At 41.2% G+C, this 20855-nt stretch overlaps 1 protein-coding gene across 5 annotated transcripts in view; it reads left to right on the top strand.

Annotated features, from left to right (window-relative positions):
• The window catches only part of LHPP (phospholysine phosphohistidine inorganic pyrophosphate phosphatase), a 163937-nt gene that overhangs the window by 10135 nt on the left and 132947 nt on the right, over window positions 1–20855 (top strand). For 4 of the 5 annotated variants that reach the window (XM_077821438.1, XM_077821439.1, XM_077821442.1 and 1 more), the window contains exons 2-3: window positions 11348–11395; window positions 18788–18975. In XM_077821438.1, coding sequence (XP_077677564.1) covers window positions 11348–11395; window positions 18788–18975 — 236 coding nt within the window. The remainder of the gene's footprint in view (window positions 1–11347; window positions 11396–18787; window positions 18976–20855) is intronic. The other variant, XM_077821443.1, reaches the window with a different exon arrangement.

The raw sequence follows: 20855 nt of genomic DNA, 5'->3' as shown, positions 1-20855 counted from the left end.
TGAAGACCATTACTACTGATTTTTCGTGAAAGGCACTCAGATACAACAGTGATAGGTGGCAGTATAAAATCCTGAGACAGGTAGAACAATAGGAGAATTTGGCCTGTTATCTGTGTTGCAGAAAAGCTTATTTAGAGACTTTAAAATCAAGTTGAATTGTGATTGTTTATTTTGTTAGTCATTCATGCGACGTGGCATACATTTGTTGTGGGGAAAAAATTCCTTATAGTAGGACTGACTACAACATAGGAAATGTCTCCTCTACATGTAATAGAAATAACTTGCGTAGACCAGAATATCACATTTGTAATGAATCCGAAAATACATCAGTGATTTAAATGACTCCTTCAGAACTAACCTTAACAGCTCCTTTATTCTGTGCTATTATGGTCCTGATAGATTGACACTGCATGAAAATGAGGTTCACTTTGCATGTTACAAACAGTAAGGAGTTGGTCTGTTCCAAGACAGAAGGTGGTTAAACATCCATAAAACATGCCCATCCTGAGATCTGTTGTTTGCATTTACAGCTGTATGCTCATAGCATGCCTATTAGCATATACATATGAAAAGCACACAGAGGTTAGACATTTACAACATCCGGTTGTTTGGTCAGTATAGTGCATCTGTTAGCACAACTTTTAACAGGGCTCTTTAAAAAAGCAATGGAAATCTTAGGCATAGGGAGGCTGTGGAGCAGCTGGACAGCCATGTTAAAATAAAATGCCTGCAGAGTCTTACAAGGCTAAGATTGTGAGAGAAACAAGCAGAATTGTAATCATAAAACAATTCAGCATGTGGGGGTGGGGGGAATAGTGAGTTAGTACATGGAGATCAGTTGCAAGTTTACAAAGAGCCATCTGAAGGCGCGTGTAGAACAAGAGAGAAATTCACGGTTTTAGTCTTAAATCTCTTCGCACAATCTGCTACAGACATTAAGAGTTTCGAGAGCATGCTACATCTGAAATGCTTCCAATGGTCGGTGTTGGGTTTGTTGAGAAAGAGTCTTTCAATCAAAGATCTCTAAGCATGTTACAAATATTAATCAATTAATTATTACTTAGCTCTGCATTTTCACTTTTTGTCAGTAGAGCTCAAAGCTCTCTACAAAGGAAGGTATGCATCAGTGCCTAAAAAGTGAGGTGCAGAGAGATGAAATTACACGCTCATGGTCACGCAATACGTCAGTGACAGACCCAGGAATAGAATATGGGGAACAGAGCCTCAGCTGGTGTAAATTTTTCATAGCTCCATTGAAATCAGTAGAGGTATGAATATTTGCCCCAGCTGAGGATCTGCCCCCAGGTCTCTTAGTTCTCTGAGTCCATTGCCCTATCTACTGGACCATACTTTCATTAAGTTAATCAGTACTGTGTTTGATTATTATTTTGAAGACCCTCCTTTCCTGAAATGGCATATACCCCAAGCCTGTGGATGTTTGTGTCAGCTGAAACGAGAAAACACTCCTGTCTCTCCATTGGAATTTAAATGCGATTGACATTTAGCATCATGAGTTATTTATTATCCAGTGGCATAATTGGCTAGTGTGCAAACATCCACCAGTGGGTAGATAATAAGGAAAAAAGATTACCACAATACTCGTCACTTATTTATATACAATATCACTTTATATTTCATAGCATTGAGCAAATATATTTCAACTAATTAATCCATACAACAGTCCACTGATAAGTACTATTATTTCCCAGTTTGCAGATGGGAACCTGAATCATGGCTCAGTTTAAAACTAAAAGATTTTTTTTTTCTAACTTCCCACCTGAAAGCTGAGAATGAAACTTCTCACATATCATCACCAATATTACAATTTCTGGAGGCCTAATTAGGCCCTGAATTATCCTTGTGCATTGTCTCCAGTGGGGCTGCCAGAGTGTAACTGATTGGGAATCAGTAAACAATTCTGTTGGTGAAACATAAGAAGGAATAGTCTTGCTCACTCTTTCTTATGTGTGTTGGCTCTGCAGGGTTTATAGGCGTAAAAAGCAGTAAAAATTAATTTTTCAGGACAGAAGTCAGCAGATGGGGCTCTGCCACATACAGGGAGAGGATCTGTTTAGTTTGATTGGTACCATTTTTTGTCAGTCACTTTTCAGAGTAGACCCACAGCTTAAGCTGTATGGAGAATTATACAGCTCGCAAATATGACAAAAATAAAGCTGATAAATACTGACTGAGTTATTTCTAGTGATAGAGAGAATAAGCCAGATTCATCCCTTGTGTAACTCCATTGAAGTAAAGATAAACCAGGCTGAAATTTGCTTTTTTTTTCTTCATCACAAATATCTACTGAACATTTGAAACTAACATAAAGGGACATTGGGGAGAGAAATAAGGACACAACTGTAAATTCAGATAAAATTCACTGGTTTAGGAGAGCATTCAGGAGAAGGGGCAGAGTGGAAAAATCATAAATATTCTGTTTAAACTATAGAGACTGTCCCGCTCAAATAGGGAAGGTTGGCATGCATCAAAAAGGATGTAGGTTCTTGTGTTAGGCATGAAGTGGCTGATTCAAAGCCCATCAGAGTCAGTGAGTGGAGTTTTTCCATTGATTTCAATGATACTTGGATCAGGCCCTTAGTTTAGAGATGAACCTGACCTTGTTTAAATTAGATTTGATAAAGGAAAGGATTTCAGAGAGAGTCTTACATAAATGCTACAGCAATCTACAGTTACTAGTACAATACACTCCATCTTACACTAATGAGAGCACAGTGTTTGGGGCTATTACTACAGAGTACTGTGGTACATTTAAAGTAGGAGTGAAAGGAAAACAGGTGGGAGAATGGAATTTTTATTTGTGACACAGGCCAAATGAATCTCTGGGATAACAGTATTGCAGTCAAAATAGTTATCCCAAGGATGAGCCCAGCCCTATATCTTTGATGTTAGTAATAAAATAGGTGATTACATCATTGCTCTTTCAATGGATCACAGATGGCTGAATGATCCACTTTACCTGCCTATTTGAGAGCATAAAAAAGAATTCACTGAATAAAAAGAGGCAAAGTCTTCCTTTCCCTTTCCTTTCCTTTCCTTTCCTTCCTTTCTTTTCCAGAAATACAGTTAACTGTTTACCAACAGATGTCCTTTGTATGCAAAGTATAATAATGATTTGACAGTGGAAAAGATATTAGGTTTCATTGGCTCTTATATATGAATAATGAGTTGCTTCAAAGACAAATTGTTAACTATCTGTCAGTATGGAACAAAGGCCAGTGTAATATGGTTATCTGATTATATTACTCATAAAAATGTTGTGATTAAACTAACACTGTACAGTAGTTACTGCAAATAAATGTATAACCAGAGCTGTTTGTACTAATTAATAATGGTTGAAACCCAAACGTTCGGATGTTTCTTTGGGATAAGAACCCTAGAATTGAGAAGCTTACTAACAGAGGCCTGGTGTATGCCTAAAATTTAGGCTGACCTAGCTACGTTGCTCAGGGAGATGTAGTTAAGTTGAACTAAGTCCTGGAGTTGACACAACATGGTCAGTGGAAGAATACTTCCATCAACCTACCTGCCACCTCTTGAAGGGGTGGGTTTATTACAGTGACAGAAAAGCTCCTTCCGCCACGGTAGCAAGTATCTACTCTACAGGTGCTACAAGGCACAGCTTCAATGCTGCAGCTGTGCTGCTGGAGCACTTGTGTAGATTCTCATGACAAATTAGTTGGTGGCCTCAGAGTGCGGCCACCAACTCTGGCTAGTGGCTGCTCTCACACTTTTATCTAAAATACTTAATTAGCTTTAGGGAAAACCAAATAAATATGCACACATACACGTCCATTTATTTATTGCTAGCTAGTAAGTCTGTTGTGAAAAGTGATATTAACAAACATACAAGTATCACTTTTCACGGCAGACTTACTCAGCCCTGGCAAACCTGGGGCCGGGGGAGGCAGTGTGGGGCTGGAGCCTGATGCCCCACAGCCAGGGGACAGGGCCCAGGGATGGAGCCTGACGCTGCATGGCCAAAGCCTGGGGTCTGCCACAGTACAGCTGGAGCCCAGTGCTGGAGACCAAAGCCCTTTGGCTAGAGCCTGCCACCGCACCACCTAAGGGCTGACGGCCAAAGCCTGAGCCCCACCAACCCTGGGAGGTGTGGAACTCACTGGCTGCATGCTCCTCCAGTGTTGTGCCCCTAGGGTCTCCAGAGGGAGGCAGGGCCTAACCCCTGCTGGTGGTCCCAGCAACCAACACCAAGGTGATGCATCCAAGAGCAACAGGAAGGAATAGGGGCTGCTGCTTTGCCCCCCTGCTCCCAGTCATAGCCCAGGAGTCTGTGGTCACAAGAAAAGCCCCTGGTGGCTGCATTTGAGAAACGCTGTGTTTCTTGTTACAGCGAGCTAGACTTTCCCATGAGATTTTGGTCCTTCCTGCTTCCAATCAGTTCATCAGTGCCTTGAGAACACCTTTTTAGAGTTTTTTGACACTTTCAATCCTAAATGACACATGGAAGTGCAGAGATATGTAGAAATGAAGGGATACTGTGGTCTTTAGAACCTTAACCTCAATAGCTAACAAAAGCCAAAGCAAAAAGTTCTAGTATTTAATTTTTAATTTTTCTCCTGTATGTTTCCCATATTCTTTGATACAGAATAATAATGAAACAGAGAACATATAAATATGCTTACAAGCAAAGACACCCATGTGTTTGAATAATACACTACATATTGCTGAGTCATAATCTAAAGATCAGCAACCCCTCAGAAGGCTGACTGAGGAGCCCTAAATGATTTCCTTGCAATCAGTTAATATGTGGTAAACCCTGGGGCTACTAGTTTTATGCTTTGCATTAACATGATAGAAGAATCTGGTGTAACTAGACAAATTGTTCGAATTCACATAATGGCCAAACAGATTTCTTACATTTTTTTAATTATTTTTTTTGCTTCACATATCATTTCTATAGGAGTTCATTAAGAGAATACATGTAAAATGAATAATTAATAATAGTCTTTTCTATGGCAAAATAATCAGGCAGTTCACCTTTAGTTATCTAGTAAATTGATGTGCTACAAAATTGTTTCACTTACATAGGTGGAATAGGATTTACAAGACCAGACCAGACCATTTGTTCAGCAAATCTCGTATTCTGCCTGTGACTGGAGCCAATGTATCAGAGAAAAGCAACCCTTTTCTCCACTCACCCCCAGCAAACTCCAGAGTTCACCTAGCAAATTGTACAATGCTGAACAAGGAGGGGGAATGTTCCTTTCTGACCTCTGTGATAATCATGTTATCCTGAAGCATTAGATTAGCTTTCATTTATGCATTACTGCAAATGCTGGGCCTGATCTTTCAGTCCTTCTCAGGCAACTGTCCCATTGGTATCAATAGTCGTTTTGTCTGAGAAAGCTTTGTAGGATTTGGGCCCATTATTTTTTAATGGGAAGTTATACAACCTTTTAAAAATCTAGATGAGGAATTGCTTGTATTCTGGGTATGTTTGTATCTACTTACATACCATTTGCTATCATGTATTACATCTTCTTTGGACGTTTACTGAGTCCACGTACTGTCTAACAATTTCAGTGACAAGTATGCTTTTATTTACCAGTACAAAGGGTCTCTCTGTTTTTACAGTAACACCAGACAAAATCATTACTTCAACAACTAGAGGAAGGCTAGATGTAAAATGAGCTGTCAGTTACTTTGCATCAATTTTTGCCAAGTTTTAAAGTATTGTACTCTTGTGATTACATACACACACCTATCCTCCCCACCTTTTGCTTGGTGGTAGGTACTCTTGTTCACAGTGGGCTAGGAATGTTGCCCACTATGATTTAAGGCAGCTGCAATGAGCTGATAGAGGCCCTGATCCAGTGGTCCCACTGAAATCGATCAGACTACTCACATGAAGAAAAGGAGTACTTGTGGCACCTTAGAGACTAACCAATTTATTTGAGCATAAGCTTTCATGAGCTACAGCATCGGTGCATCCAAAGAAGTGAGCTGTAGCTCACAAAAGCTTATGCTCAAATAAATTGGTTAGTCTTTAAGGTGCCACAAGTACTCCTTTTCTTTTTGCGAATACAGACTAACACGACTGTTACTCTGAAACCTACTCACATGCTTGAATTTAAGCATATACTGAAGTGCTTTGCTGAATCATGGCCTTAATTACATAGCAAATCCTCTCACCGTCAAACTGCAACTTGGAAAAGGCAAAGTCTTCCTCAAGGGTGTGACTAGGCCCTCAGTCTTTGGCAATTTGATCCTAAGGGCCTGATGCAAAGCTCATTGAAGTCAGTGAGAGTCTTTCCATTGACTTCAGTGGGTTTTGGATCAAGCCCTAAATACGCTACTGTTACTTGGCCACATGTTCATTCTTTCTTTCTGGTTAGTGACTCTTTCCCAGGGCACCAGTATCTCATTATGCCCTAGCCAGATGACCTTCTTCTGTCCACACAATATGCTCAAACCACCTCAGTCTTGCTGACCAAATCTTTTCTGTCTCTGCTGCTATTTTTGCCTCTTCTTTGATCACCTTGTGCTTTCATTCACCCATGTCCTGTCACTGCTCTCAGGTACAGCAGCATTCATTAAAAATCACATTCCCTGGTGGCCCAGGTTTCTGCTCCATATAGCAAGGCTGATCTTACACATTCTTGTGCATCACACTCTTGGCCCACTCATCCTTGTGCACCGAAGTCTGAATCTAGTCTCCCCACTCACTATCTCACTTGCCCAATTTCCTATCATGCCACCTTTGGCTTCCTTTACTCTTTTGAAGATGATAATCTAGAGGAAATCTGAGGAAGGATCATAAAGAGGATAAAAGAATAGGAGGGAATTGCCTCTGAACAGGAATGAAAGGAGATTAGTATGTACAGCTTAGAGGAAGGACATAAAAAAAGGAGGAAAATATTATTTAAGGTAGCTAAGGGTGAACTAGGGTTGCCAGCTTTGGTTGGATGAATTCCTGGAGATTTCATCACATGACATCTTTAATTAATCTTTAATTCCTGGAGACTTCAGGACAGTCCGGAGGGTTGGCAACCCTAGGGTGAACTAATAGGAGTAATATTATAAAACTAGGGGATTGTTGAAATGCCATTAAGAGAAGCCGTTCAAAGAATAGATAAAATGGTCATAAGTATAGGCCAAATTTTCAGAACATAGGTCCCAAAATCCATATTTAGGTATTTAAATAAAAGTCTAAAGTTTAGATATACATAGGAATTGCCAGACAGGATCAGATCCAAGGTCCAGCTAGTCCAACATTTTGTCTGACAGAATACCAGTACCAGATGTTTCAGAGACTGACATAAGAACTCTGCAGTAGGCAGATGTGAGATATTTCTGCACCCTTATAGATCTCTTCCTGCTCTCTGATAGTTAGAGATTGCTATAAACTCTGAAGCATGAGGTTTAATATCCCTTCCAAAATTTTTGTTGTCATTAATTAATTCTGGCAACACTGGATATTCTTGGTATCCATGTAAATATCCAATCAGTGTTGTCAGGTTCTTGTCATAGAAAGTCATTGAGGCCAATGGTTCCATAGTTAATCATGTGTTCTGAGAAAAAGTATTTCCTTTTATTGATTTTGAATTTCCCACCTTTTAATATCATTGACTGTCCCCTTGTTCTTTTGTTAAAGAGCCAGGGAGCAAATGGGTTCCCCATCCACCTTCTCTGCACCATTCATTTTTTATACTTTTTTTTTTTTATCATATCTCCTTTCTAAGGTAAACAGTCCCTGTCTTTTCCATCTCTTCACATGAGCATTCTTACATGCCCTTGATCACTGACTTTAATTGGAGCTGGAAATGTCCAGCATCTCTGAAAATGAGGCTGCTTTTAGTTAGATGCTTAAAAATGAATTTAAATGGGCAGATTTCAAAGCCCAAATGGCAGTTGGGCACCTAACTCCTGTTGGAAGTTAATGGGATTTAAGCAGCTAACTGTCATTTGAGCCTTTGAAAATCTCCCCCGAAGTGCCTGACTTTAGGCACCCAGCACTGAAAATGTGGACCTCCATGTATACAATACAATCACACACTCTTAGTGGGGATGGACTAACAGACACAAGCCCTAAGCCACCTTACCATGTTTCATTCTGCAAGTAGACAGTGTCCAGTTACAGTGGTGGAGAAGTGTAGAATGAATTGCTTCCTTTTAACTCTGAACAAGAAACTTTATTAGAATGATAAAACAGCAATGTCCCTAAATCTCTACTCTCTTTCTCTCTCCTTCACTGTGGAGCTTCTGCTTACCCTTGCACAGTCTGGTTCCGCCTGGCTTTCTGCTACGTATTTAAATAAATAGTATTTAGATAGTGACAGGAAAGGCATCTACCTTATTTGTAACCATCACTTCTGACTTTTTAGGCTCATCTTCACTTAGTGACAGTTTGTATAATTCTTCCGTTTGCCTAGCTCTCAGAACATTCCTCTCTCACTTCTATATCATCTGCAAATGCTCAATCACAGATCTTTCTACTGCTGCCTTCAGTGTTTATAATACGTTATCTTTATAAGGGGAGCTTAGCTGTTAACTTTGGTGGAGACCCACTTCTGCTTCTCCTATTGCTGTTAATCCACTCCTGGTTACTTCATTTCCACTTCTGCAACCAAAGTGCTCATCTCTTAATCTTTCTTATCTTTTGAGCGGAATTTGTTTCTGTGCTCAGGCAAATTGATTATTCTGCCTGTCCACAGCAGAACTTCACTAACGTTGCACTTTGGCAAACCGCACTCCCATGCTGGAGAGGGCTTTTTAACTTTGCAATATATTCAGGGACAGTCGAATGAGATTCTACAGCTGTGCCAAGTGCAGTGCCAGAATGGGTGATGTTATGCTGCTCACATACGAGTAGGGGAGCGCTACGTCACCTAGTATTCAGGATGTCCTAACTGGCTGGGGGTTCTGATGTGTCTGGTGTCGGCAGCACTCACTAGGCCTCAATCCACACCTGGCTTTCCTCACCATTCGTGCTGTTTAGTGAGGTTCTTATGTGTATTTGTTTGCTGTAATACCCTTATTATTATCATTGCTTTTTCACATACTGGCTAAAACAACAAAATGCAGTGGGATTTCCGGTCACTTGAGTAGACTAAAGCAGTTCTACCCTGTTAGTTCTGTTGTTTTAAAACTCTTTTTTAACTTTTCTTAAAACCATTAAACTAAAACAACGAGGAGTCCGGTGGCACCTTAAAGACTAACAGATTTATTTGGGCGTAAACTTTTGTGGGTAAAAAACCCACTTCTTCAGATGCAACTGAAGTAGGTTTTTTACCCACGAAAGCTTATGCCCAAATAAATCTGTTAGTCTTTAAGGTGCCACCGGACTTCTCATTGTTTTTGTGGATAGAATCCTTTGTAGGTAGAATCAGAGGGGTAGTCCTACCTTTGACTATTATTGATATTCATTTTACTGGTTTATGAGACCTTTCTATTTTGCTTTGCCTTGACACCTGAGATGTATATCTTGAAGGCTATTCCCTGTGTACATGTTAAAATTTTCCTTCTCATCTTGTAGCAAAATAAGCTTCCAATGAACTCAACAGAGTTATGGCAGGAATTAATTTGCCCCCAAATGTCTAAATTCCGCCCTTATCCTTACTGTTTTGAGAGTGCTCTCTGTCGGTAGGTATGTAAATAGCTAGCTAACACATATGATACCAGCAGATGGCACTCAAGAATTTGTAATGTAGTTCCTGGGTTTTGTGGAACCAATATACTTGTTTTATTCTCTGTAAATGGCTTATTTCTGGACCTCTTAGCACTTAAAGCTGCCATTCTTCTAATCATTCATATACTTGCAGTCTTCTGTAAGCCTAGAAGCAGGAAAGTCATTGCCTTTTTGCATTCACTTCATCACACATGATGCTGTGTCTCTATACTGTGTTGCTTTATATATGATGACATCATATGATATAACATTAGTGCTATGAAAGTGGTGCAAAATGCTAAAAACAGCCTGGCAGCTGGTTTAAGTGTTTTCCAAAGTTTTCAGCCATTCTTAAAGAGGGAATTGTACTTGATTGGACAGGAGATCTGAGCCCCTCCAGAGGAAAATAACCCAGATGTTACCTACCCAGAAGGGTGGAGCTGATGCAGCATATTCATGATGATAAAGTGCAGTGTGTCTTGAATAAATTTATTTCATTGCTTGGTCACAGGTAGTTGTCTAATATTCATTTTTCCTCTTGTCTCTGAGACAGTCATTAGATCACTGACCCATGACTGCCACTTTTTATGTCAATCACACACTGACCATACAAAGGTTAAACACTCCAAAACACATAGGTGTGTTGCAAGATTTTTTTTTTTAATATATATAATGAGTGGCCAGTTCTGCAAATCTTGTGCAACCAGTATCTATCCAAGTCCTGTTGAACTTGTGCTCAGGAAAACACCCCACACGAGATTGTTGCCTTATCTGTGACTGAATTTTCTGGTTGGGTTCTCCTGTCATCCAATTCATCAACATCGGCTGCCGCCAAATGAGGCAAATGTGGTTTTCAGGTGCTGTGTTTGAAATAGCGTGAGTTGTGACAGAGACCAGTGGAGGAGGGGATGTCCCAAGTTTTGCCTTATGACTTGTCTATAACTTGTGGACATGTATCTTTTTCTTTATCCTGCCTTTTGCAGAAGAGTATAGACTTAGAACGAAATGACAGCTTTGACTCCACATTCCTCAGCTTTTTTTCCTGATGGTGTCACAACCTTTTGGTGGTCTAAAAGTACATTTTTTGTGTTTTATATGCCCAAAGTCTAACCAAGAAAAGGTTGGCAAGGGCAGTTGGTTAAATCTGCGCAAGGTCAGTCAGGATATCTAATAATTGTCCTAACACTTTACCTGTTATGGAACAATAATGAGAGTTTTTTCATTATTTTCGGGTGAGTGAACCTGGCAGATGCTGACAGCCAGCAGATGTGTAAAGTTCGAGGTGATTTGTAAAGGACCAGCTCATCTGACGCACAGTAATTGCATTGTGGGACATTGTCACTCAGAGTCTTGTCCTGTTCTGTCAGAATGAGGTAAAGGTCAGTTCAAAGAACTGGTGTAGTATGAGGGACAGCTCTCAACTGAAATTAAAAAACTGATTTTCATACATCCTGTACACACACATTCACAATACAAGCAAAGTCAGGAGTGTGCCCCGATCTATGATTTAGGGATTAGTTGGGTGAGACTGCGATGATTTTTGTAGTTTTAGGCAGGTTAAAAAATTCTTCCTACTGTAAGTGTTAAAGGAAAGTATGTCATCTAGCCTCCACCTGTTGGTCTTTAATTCGTTACTAACCTATCCATTTTTAGTTTCTTGACATGGAGATTTCTTTTGTGACCCAATTCCTTATTTCACAGTGTTGATTACATTAAAGTCAGCTCTTCCTCCTGTCTGTTGCCTTCCATGTAAGTATAAACAATATTTGCAAAATTAAGTATGCAGCCTAGAGTTGTGTGAACTCTGTTTCATTTCCAGATTGCTTTGAAAGGGCCTTGAGAAATATTTTTGCATCAGAAATAGGTTATACAGGTTTGCTGTCTTTGAGCTTCCAAGAGGTAAGAACCCAGTTTTTCCCTGTTAAAATTTCACTCTGAACTCACACGCAAAGTTTGAGTTCCATGGGTTTCTGCACAGAGTTAATCGGAAGCAGAAGAGGGACTAGAGGCCATATTGGAAAATGTAATGTGATTTGGCTTCTGTGACAAGGGAACCACTCACACTCAAAAATCACAAGTGAAAAGCAGGTTTAGAATGTCCATAGATACCTGGCAAGTGCAAAAATCTTCACAAAGCTGTTCAGACAGTTCATGGGTACAAAATAATTGTTAATGGTCCACTGCTTGGTTGTGTACACAGCTTGAACTCAAACCATGGTTGATTTATAATAATTTTAGAGTTTGAATCAAATATTTGTCACAGCAGCGATATATTTGACATTGCTGGAGCCCTGATCATTTCATTATTCACATTCTAGTTATTTATTATTTGTATTACTGCAGCGCCTCAGAGCCCTAGTCATGGACCATTGTGCTAAGTGCTATACAAACAGAACAAAAAGATTGTACCTGCCCTAAAGAGCTTATAATCTGTGTATCAGACAAGAGACGGCCAGTGGCTATAGACTAGTGGTGCCCAAACTTTTCCTGTCTTGGGCCTCCCCCCGTCATTTCTTACCAGTAATGGAATCTGCCCTCTCCACTACTGTACAGTTGGCTCAGCAGAGGAGCTTGGGCTGAAGGTGGAGCTGGGGGCAGAACTGGGGATGGGGGAGAACTGGGGCTAGAGGCAGACCTGGCCTGGGCGTGGAGAGGGAATGAGGGCAGGGCTGGTTTGGGGGCGGAGCAGAGGGCGAAGTGGAGCTGTGACTGGGGCCAGAGCAGCACAGGGGGGCGGAATTGAGCAGGGGGTGGAGCGGAGCTGGGGCAGCGCAGGTGGCAGAGTGGAGCTGGGTGGCACTCCATCCCTGCCCCCCATGGGGGCTGGCCCGGACCTCGCTGCATACCCCACCAAACATTCCTCCATGTCCCCCTAGGAGGGTGTGCCCCACAGTTTGGGAATCACTGCTATAGACAAATGGGGGTGTACCAGTCTTGACTGGAGCTGGTAGTTGCTACTGTAATACAAATAGTCATAAATCTGTAGTTCCACTACAAATGTGGCCAAAGTGTGTTGTTGTATTTTTAATTTTGATAAGGGGAGGGTTAGTATGTTTATACCTGCAGGAAATTTTTTGAATGGATTATTCTTTAACTGATAAGGTTGGATTCTTTTCTAACGAGTTTTGTTGCAAATAATTTGATCTTTACTTTTATCCTCCTTTCTACTATCTTCAGTACCCCCACAGACTTGCTAACACTAGAGATCACTGTTAAGTTGCCCTATAGCAGATTCTAACAACTTTTGACCATGAATAGCTGAACCAGTTTAACAACACAGGATTTCTCATTTCTCTTTGCTAATTCAGGGGCAATGGCTTCAAATATAATAAGTATTGACTTGCTTTGCATGGCATCTTGTATTCAACAAATGCAATTGTTCAGTCCCTGTTTTGTAACACTTCCATGGGTGAAATCCTGACCCTGTTGAAGTGAATAGGAGTTTTGACTTCAGGGGACCAGGATTTCATCCTATGTGTGGTTTGACTGTAGAGTCAAGTCCTTTGACAATTACAAAGTTCATAGCTGTGCAAGGGTAATAGGCACAATAGTCTGTCAAAGAGCAAAAAGAAAAGGAGTACTTGTGGCACCTTAGAGACTAACCAATTTATTTGAGCATGAGCTTTCGTGAGCTACAGCTCACTTCATCTGATGAATTGAGCTGTAGCTCACGAAAGTTCATGCTCAAATAAATTGGTTAGTCTCTAAGGTGCCACAAGTACTCCTTTTCTTTTTGCGAATACAGACTAACACGGCTGTTACTCTGAAACCTGTCAAAGAGCAATGACTTGTAGGCTCAATACACATGCACTAAGGTGAACACTGAAATATCCCTCCTAATATCTTTGAAAATATGCATCTACTATGACTGAACAACTGCTTAGTGCCAGGAGTTTGATCCAGGCCAAAGTGCTCAGTATTAGGGCAGGTCAAAAATTTTCCATCAAAACTGTTCTTCAAGGTTTTCAACAACATAAATAATTTAGTAAAAAGTGTCTGCTATCGGTGGAAAATTTCAGCTTTTCATTGAAAATCCAAATATCTCCAAACTGCAACATTTTTGATTTTCAACTGAAAAATGTTGTCTGAAAACCAAAACATTTCTATTCAGTTTTGATATAGTCTGGCCGGGAAGCTCAGCCTGGAGAAGAAAATGTAGACATGAGGCACCCAAACTACAACTCTCATAGAATCATAGAATATCAGGGTTGGAAGGGACCCCAGAAGGTCATCTAGTCCAACCCCCTGCTCGAAGCAGGACCAATTCCCAGTTAAATCATCCCAGCCAGGGCTTTGTCAAGCCTGACCTTAAAAACCTCTAAGGAAGGAGATTCTACCACCTCCCTAGGTAACGCATTCCAGTGTTTCACCACCCTCTTAGTGAAAAAGTTTTTCCTAATATCCAATCTAAACCTCCCCCACTGCAACTTGAGACCATTACTCCTCGTTCTGTCATCTGCTACCATTGAGAACAGTCTAGAGCCATCCTCTTTGGAACCCCCTTTCAGGTAGTTGAAAGCAGCTATCAAATCCCCCCTCATTCTTCTCTTCTGCAGGCTAAACAATCCCAGCTCCCTCAGCCTCTCCTCATAAGTCATGTGTTCTAAACCCCTAATCATTTTTGTTGCCCTTCGCTGGACTCTTTCCAATTTATCCACATCCTTCTTGTAGTGTGGGGCCCAAAACTGGACACAGTACTCCAGATGAGGCCTCACCAATGTCGAATAGAGGGGAACGATCACGTCCCTCGATCTGCTCGCTATGCCCCTACTTATACATCCCAAAATGCCATTGGCCTTCTTGGCAACAAGGGCACACTGCTGACTCATATCCAGCTTCTCGTCCACTGTCACCCCTAGGTCCTTTTCCGCAGAACTGCTGCCTAGCCATTCGGTCCCTAGTCTGTAGCGGTGCATTGGATTCTTCCATCCTAAGTGCAGGACCCTGCACTTATCCTTATTGAACCTTATCAGATTTCTTTTGGCCCAATCCTCGAATTTGTCTAGGTCCTTCTGTATCCTATCCCTCCCCTCCAGCGTATCTACCACTCCTCCCAGTTTAGTATCATCCGCAAATTTGCTGAGTGCAATCCACACCATCCTCCAGATCATTTATGAAGATATTGAACAAAACCGGCCCCAGGACCGACCCTTGGGGCACTCCACTTGCGACCGGCTGCCAACTAGACATGGAGCCATTGATCACTACCCGTTGAGCCTGACAATCTAGCCAACTTTCTACCCACCTTATAGTGCATTCATCCAGCCCATACTTCCTTAACTTGCTGACAAGAATACTGTGGGAGACAGTGTCAAAAGCTTTGCTAAAGTCAAGAAACAATACATTCACTGCTTTCCCTTCATCCACAGAACCAGTAATCTCATCATAAAAGGCGATTAGATTAGTCAGGCATGACCTTCCCTTGGTGAATCCATGCTGGCTGTTCCTGACCACTGTCCTCTCATGCAAGTGCTTCAGGATTGATTCTTTGAGGACCTGCTCCATGATTTTTCCAGGGACTGAGGTGAGGCTGACTGGCCTGTAGTTCCCAGGATCCTCCTTCTTCCCTTTTTTAAAGATTGGCACTACATTAGCCTTTTTCCAGTCATCCGGGACTTCCCCGGTTCGCCACGAGTTTTCAAAGATAATGGCCAATGGCTCTGCAATCACAGCCGCCAATTCCTTCAGCACTCTCGGATGCAACTCGTCCGGCCCCATGGACTTGTGCATGTCCAGCTTTTCTAGATAGTCCCTAACCACCTCTATCTCCACAGAGGGCTGGCCATCTCTTCCCCATTTTGTGATGCCCAGCGCAGCAGTCTGGGAGCTGACCTTGTTAGTGAAAACAGAGGCAAAAAAAGCATTGAGTACCCCAATGTAACTTACCACTAAGTGTAATTGATAATTCACATACCTATGATTAGGAAAGACAAATAATAAGAAAGAAATGAATCATGAGGTGACCCGGCAGCATTTCCAAATCCAAATGTTCGGTGTTTGATTTTTCACCAAACATTTTTGGAGAACTATTTTTTTCTTTTTCATAGACATTTTCCACAGGAAAAAAACCCATTTTTCTGACCAAGTCTACTCATTGCTTAGTATGGGCTCAGCTCTGCAAAGAAGTTACCTACTTCTGTTGACATAAACACTAAGAGTCATTGGTCTGAAAGACAGTGAATATTGATGGTCATCAAAATATGAGGTTGATATTAGCATTGTTAAATATTTCTGAATGTCTCCAATATGGTCATGAGTTTCAGAAGTGTAAGTGTTTTTCCTTCTAACATTCTAAAGAGGAGAAGAGTTAGAAAATATATTTTAAAAAAAACCCTATTATTCTCTTCCAGTGAGCTGAATAATAATTTTTGCTGCATACATCATAACCTATCAAGTTGTAGTTATTTGCAATAAAATTTGATTGTTTAATGTTGTTCTAGAACTCATTTTATTGACCTTTGAGGAAATAAACAGTAGATTTTTATTCATCACATGGTTGTTTCAGCCAGTCATGAGCCATGATTTTTTCCAAGGATGGGACAATACAATTTGTGTTTAAATTAAATTGTTTTAACTGTAAAACGCTCCCTAAAGTTTTGTTGTATATATAAAATATATCGTTTTGTTTTTTAACTGTACCTGAAATCATGTTTAGAATAACAGATGTGAAATACTGTCATCTAACTGTCACACCAATTGTTCATTGTTCTGAGAAGGTCACATCATAATTCATTAACAATAATTATTCCCTGGGTACACCCTGCACTTCTTCACTCAATTGCTTCATTAACTTGTGAGTTAATCTCACATTCACTGCTCTAATCAATGAAGATATATTTATAATGTACAAGTGAATGCTATTAGTTACAATATATTAACTGCCTAATTTAAAATAGAAAAGCTATCTTTATGAAGGGCAATTAACCACTAAGTGTAATTGATAATTCACATACCTATGATTAGGAAAGACAAATAATAAGAAAGAAATGAATCACCTGTGTTATTGAAGAAGACGTTGCCAGACAGTGTAAATGTGTAGAGGGGGCGCCCTACATTAGGATCAGATTTCTAAGAATTCTTTCTGATGGAAGATTCTTCACCAAATATATATTATCTAACTAGTTTTTCTGTTGCTACCATGCTACTATGAACTTCATTGGGGAAAGAATCCACACATTTTGTCATCTGGAGAGGAGAAGCAGAGCAGAATGATCCTTTCCTTACAAAAAACTATTGTTTCTTCTTACAACATTTTAATAAAAATGTATAAAATTAGTTCCAAACTATCAAACACTGGTGTTTAAGGTTAGGCACCTAAATCCATATTAACTTCAGTCCTTTTGGCCAAGATATTTTAAAGCAACTAGTGATGTGGCATGGCTCCATTTTGGGGTGCCTTACAAGGGCCTGATTTTCAGAAAATCCTCAGTGCTTGTCCTCTAAGAATAGGCCTCTTTGTGGCATCTCAGGTTGGGCAACGAAAACTTACCCATAATCACTAAATTGCTTTTGGAAAATCTTGGCCTTTATATCATGTCACAGGATAGAGTCATGAAATAATTGTCAATATGACTGTAATTAATCATAATAACAATAACTAGTTCTGATATTGCACCTTTCATCTGTAGATCTCAGAGTGCTATACAGGTACCATCATACCTGTTTTACATATGGGGAAACCTTGCATAAGATCTCACAGCAGTGAGCCAGGAATAGAACTTTTGTTTCTTGCCTCCCAGTTCAGTACGCTAACCACTGGACCATAACTACTTCCCTTTTCTCTAAGGAGCCAGACATGCTTTACAAACATTGATTAAACCAGTCAATATTTCTGTGAGATAGTCAAGCATGATCATTTATCTCCATTTCATGGATGGGTATATTGAAGCACACGGAGGTTAAGACCAACATTTTCAAGTTTGGATGCCTAAAATAAATCCATATAAAGGTACCTACCAAATAGGGCCCTGTTTTTCAGAGTTGCTCAGCCCCCAGACTCCCAATGAAGTCAACAAATAACAGCACAGATGTTTTGTTTGGGGAAGAGATTAAAATGTGGCTGCTACAGCACTCATGCACATATTGATATGAGCACCATTATTGCAACATGAGGAAGTGGCCTGGCTGTACCTTGTGACTATACAAGTGCAAAATATTATTGTTTTATTATATAACAGGGTAACTCCCCTGCACTGTAATTCAATAGCCATATAATAGGGTTGATCATTGGAACAGAAGTTAAGTAAGTGGGAAGGTGCAAATCTGAGTTAAAATGCTACTACATGATGATATCATGCTAACCTTTGTCATTATGGCTATATAATGCCCTCAGTTAACGAGTGCAACTCTCTGGACCAAAGGCTGAAAGATGCAGAGCTAGATTTACCTCTTCTGTTACACAGAGAGAAAGTGCATTTGAAAGGGTGATTCACCCCCTGGGAATGGCCAGCATTGCTTGCAGTTCTATTTTATGGCTGTGGCTCTGCTGGTGTAGGTTGCCTATGAGATGAGCTGAATCAATATGATTCTAGTGTGCCTTGGCCAGACACTTTCCGTTTTGTGCTGACCACTTTCTGGACTGGGTCAGTAGGCTCCAGGCCTCATGTGCTGCTTGGGCTCCCTGCTGGGTGGGCTGTCCATCATAAGGGGTCCACAGCCCCAAGGTAGCTCAGGGGAAGCTGAAAGTAGACTGCAGTTTTAAATGCTAGATACCACCCTAGATCTACAGTGCAACAGGAAAGTCACGTCCTGTGATCCACGGTCATGCCTGGTCCTAGGACGGTATCTTTAAAACATTTGCAGACTGTCAGTAAGTGCAGTAAGTGAGGGGGATGGGTGTTCATAGAGAAGGGGGCTACTCCACGCTGGCACCTGGTCTTTTCATGCGTATTACAATTTTGAGTTCGAGTCTGAGCTCCTTGTGGCAGGGCCTTGTCTTCTGATGTGTTTGTAAAGTGCTGTTACTTTTGTTGCACTATGTTAAAAGTAAATAATAATACTCCTAAATCTTTGCGTTTGTGCTTAAAATGTATTCCTCCCTTTCCTTCCCACCCTGGTTATCCATGAGCTTTGAGGTGACAAATCTTTCTCTCCCTACACGTTACCTGTCTGATTAGCATCTCCACTCATTTTACACAACAGGATCAAAGCGTCTGGCCTGAAGTTGCGGTTCTGCACCAATGAAACCCAGGCCACTCGAGGCAAGTTAGTGGAGAAGCTTCAGCGCTTGGGGTTCAACGTTTCAGTGAATGAAGTCACTGCCCCGGCACCGGCAGCCTGTCGCATTCTGAAGGAGCGAAACCTGAGGCCACACCTCCTCGTACATGATGGTGGGACAACACTTCCGTAGACTTTGAAACTAATACAGATTAGCAGCTCAGCATGCTGTGGATTGACAGCCAGTCTGGGTCAGGAGAGATGTCACTTTCACTGAGAAAACTGTGAGGATAAGAACATCTGGTTGATGTTTTCCTGTCAGGAAAAGCTCTTTAATTCCATTTTCTCCAGTAATGTAGCTGTAGTAAATGTCCGTGATGGGGCCAGATTCAGTTCTCATTTACCCTGGTGCCACCCAGTAGATCTGTAAGCAGGTGGAATGACTTAGTCTCAGCAGAAACGCACAGCCGTCAACGCTTTTTCTTTAAGGAACAATGTTTATAACAAGCAATAAAACAGAGAACACAGGCAAATAAAGAGAACAAAAACCTCACCGTCCTGGGTTTGCAGTCTCATCTTCCCAGTGGTATTCTCCTCCTTCTGTCTCCCAAGCAGCCTTTATCTGGGCAAAAGGAGAGGGAGGCTGAGCTGCATGAATCTCTTATTCATCAGGGATCAGGCACTGTGATGCCCTTGCACCCTGTCACAGATCCATTGAAATGGTATATAGATCTGCTGGAAGATGGTGAAATTGCATACCGAATGAGTCTCTGCAGTTCCATTGTGCTGGGGACCTTCTGGGGCCCTGACGACAGAAGCTGAATTTCACCCTTATAGTGCATTATGGGCCAAATTCTTTGCTTGCATAGATACTTCTCCCATTGAATTCAATGGAAGATGCACCTATGTGTCTGGGCTACCCAGACTTTGCATACAGGTGCCCACAGGTAAGAGGACAGTGTGTGCTGATTTACGCTCCCTCTGGAGTAGCTATGCATGCAGTGGAGTGGGGAATGATGGAGCCTTGGCGCTGACTCCCCAAAATGCCACCAGTTCCGCTGACCATACATAGTGGGTCACAGTTTGCTCCTAATGTAGGCCAACAAGTTTACTACACAGTGCCTCCTGGAGCCACTCCTAGAGTGGGGCAATAAATGCCCCACCTTGCTCAGGGATGTGCCAGAAGGCACAATGTAGCTCCAATTTTGCAAAACAGCTGCATAAGCAGGCCCTACATCCCTACTTGGCTGTCCTTGGTCAGCTCACGTTGTGTTACTCTGGAGCAAAACTGGGATTTCATAAAATGGAGAGATCAGTTTATCAGGACTGCAAAAGTTAGCTCTTTCCAGGGAGGGTGGGGAATAAAATCCCAGGGCCTTGTAAAATTAAAATACAAGGTCTTATGGGCTTGGCCTACTCTTTTTTCATTATTTTTTTTGTTCGACATGACAGGAATGAATGTATGATGTGTGATTTATTAAAATAATATGCTCAGTTTTTGTAGGTGTCAATATCACCAAGAGCACTATGTTTAAGAGAGAGCAGATTCTTCTCTGTGTGAAAATCAAAATGGCATCTGACAGGATGTTTTGATTATCAATAGAGACTGGCCAGAAACTGGAATCTACGGAGGGTCTTCTGGAGGGAAATGGAAGGAGCAGAATTTCATTCCTCACCTCCTAAGCAGCATAACTGAGGAAACCTCCTTTATCAAAACACCCTTCTCTAGAGTCCCTGTCCTGTGCTCTAACCATGTAATCATGCTGCCTTCCCTTAGAAAGAGGACAATGGGTTACCATATTCTCATGGTCTCTGAAAAGGACACTCTCCCACACCAGGCCCTGAGATCTAGCTTTGATTTCCAACCTCACATCCTAGATTGTGGAGAAGGAGGAGTGTGATGGGACAAAGAACATCTCATTTCATTCAATAGCAACCTTCTGGTCAATTAAGGAGAGTTATAAACAGGTTCCTAGGGAAACTGAATCTCTCTAATCTTTCTCAGTAAGACATAGGGTTTGATTCAAAGTATTTTCCCTTGACATCATGGGCT

The sequence above is a fragment of the Eretmochelys imbricata genome, chromosome 7 (genome assembly GCF_965152235.1).
Source record: "Eretmochelys imbricata isolate rEreImb1 chromosome 7, rEreImb1.hap1, whole genome shotgun sequence".
Lineage (NCBI taxonomy): Eukaryota > Metazoa > Chordata > Testudines > Cheloniidae > Eretmochelys > Eretmochelys imbricata.
The sequence above is the reverse complement of the archived record's forward strand: the minus strand, read 5'-3'. Positions and strand labels throughout refer to the sequence as shown.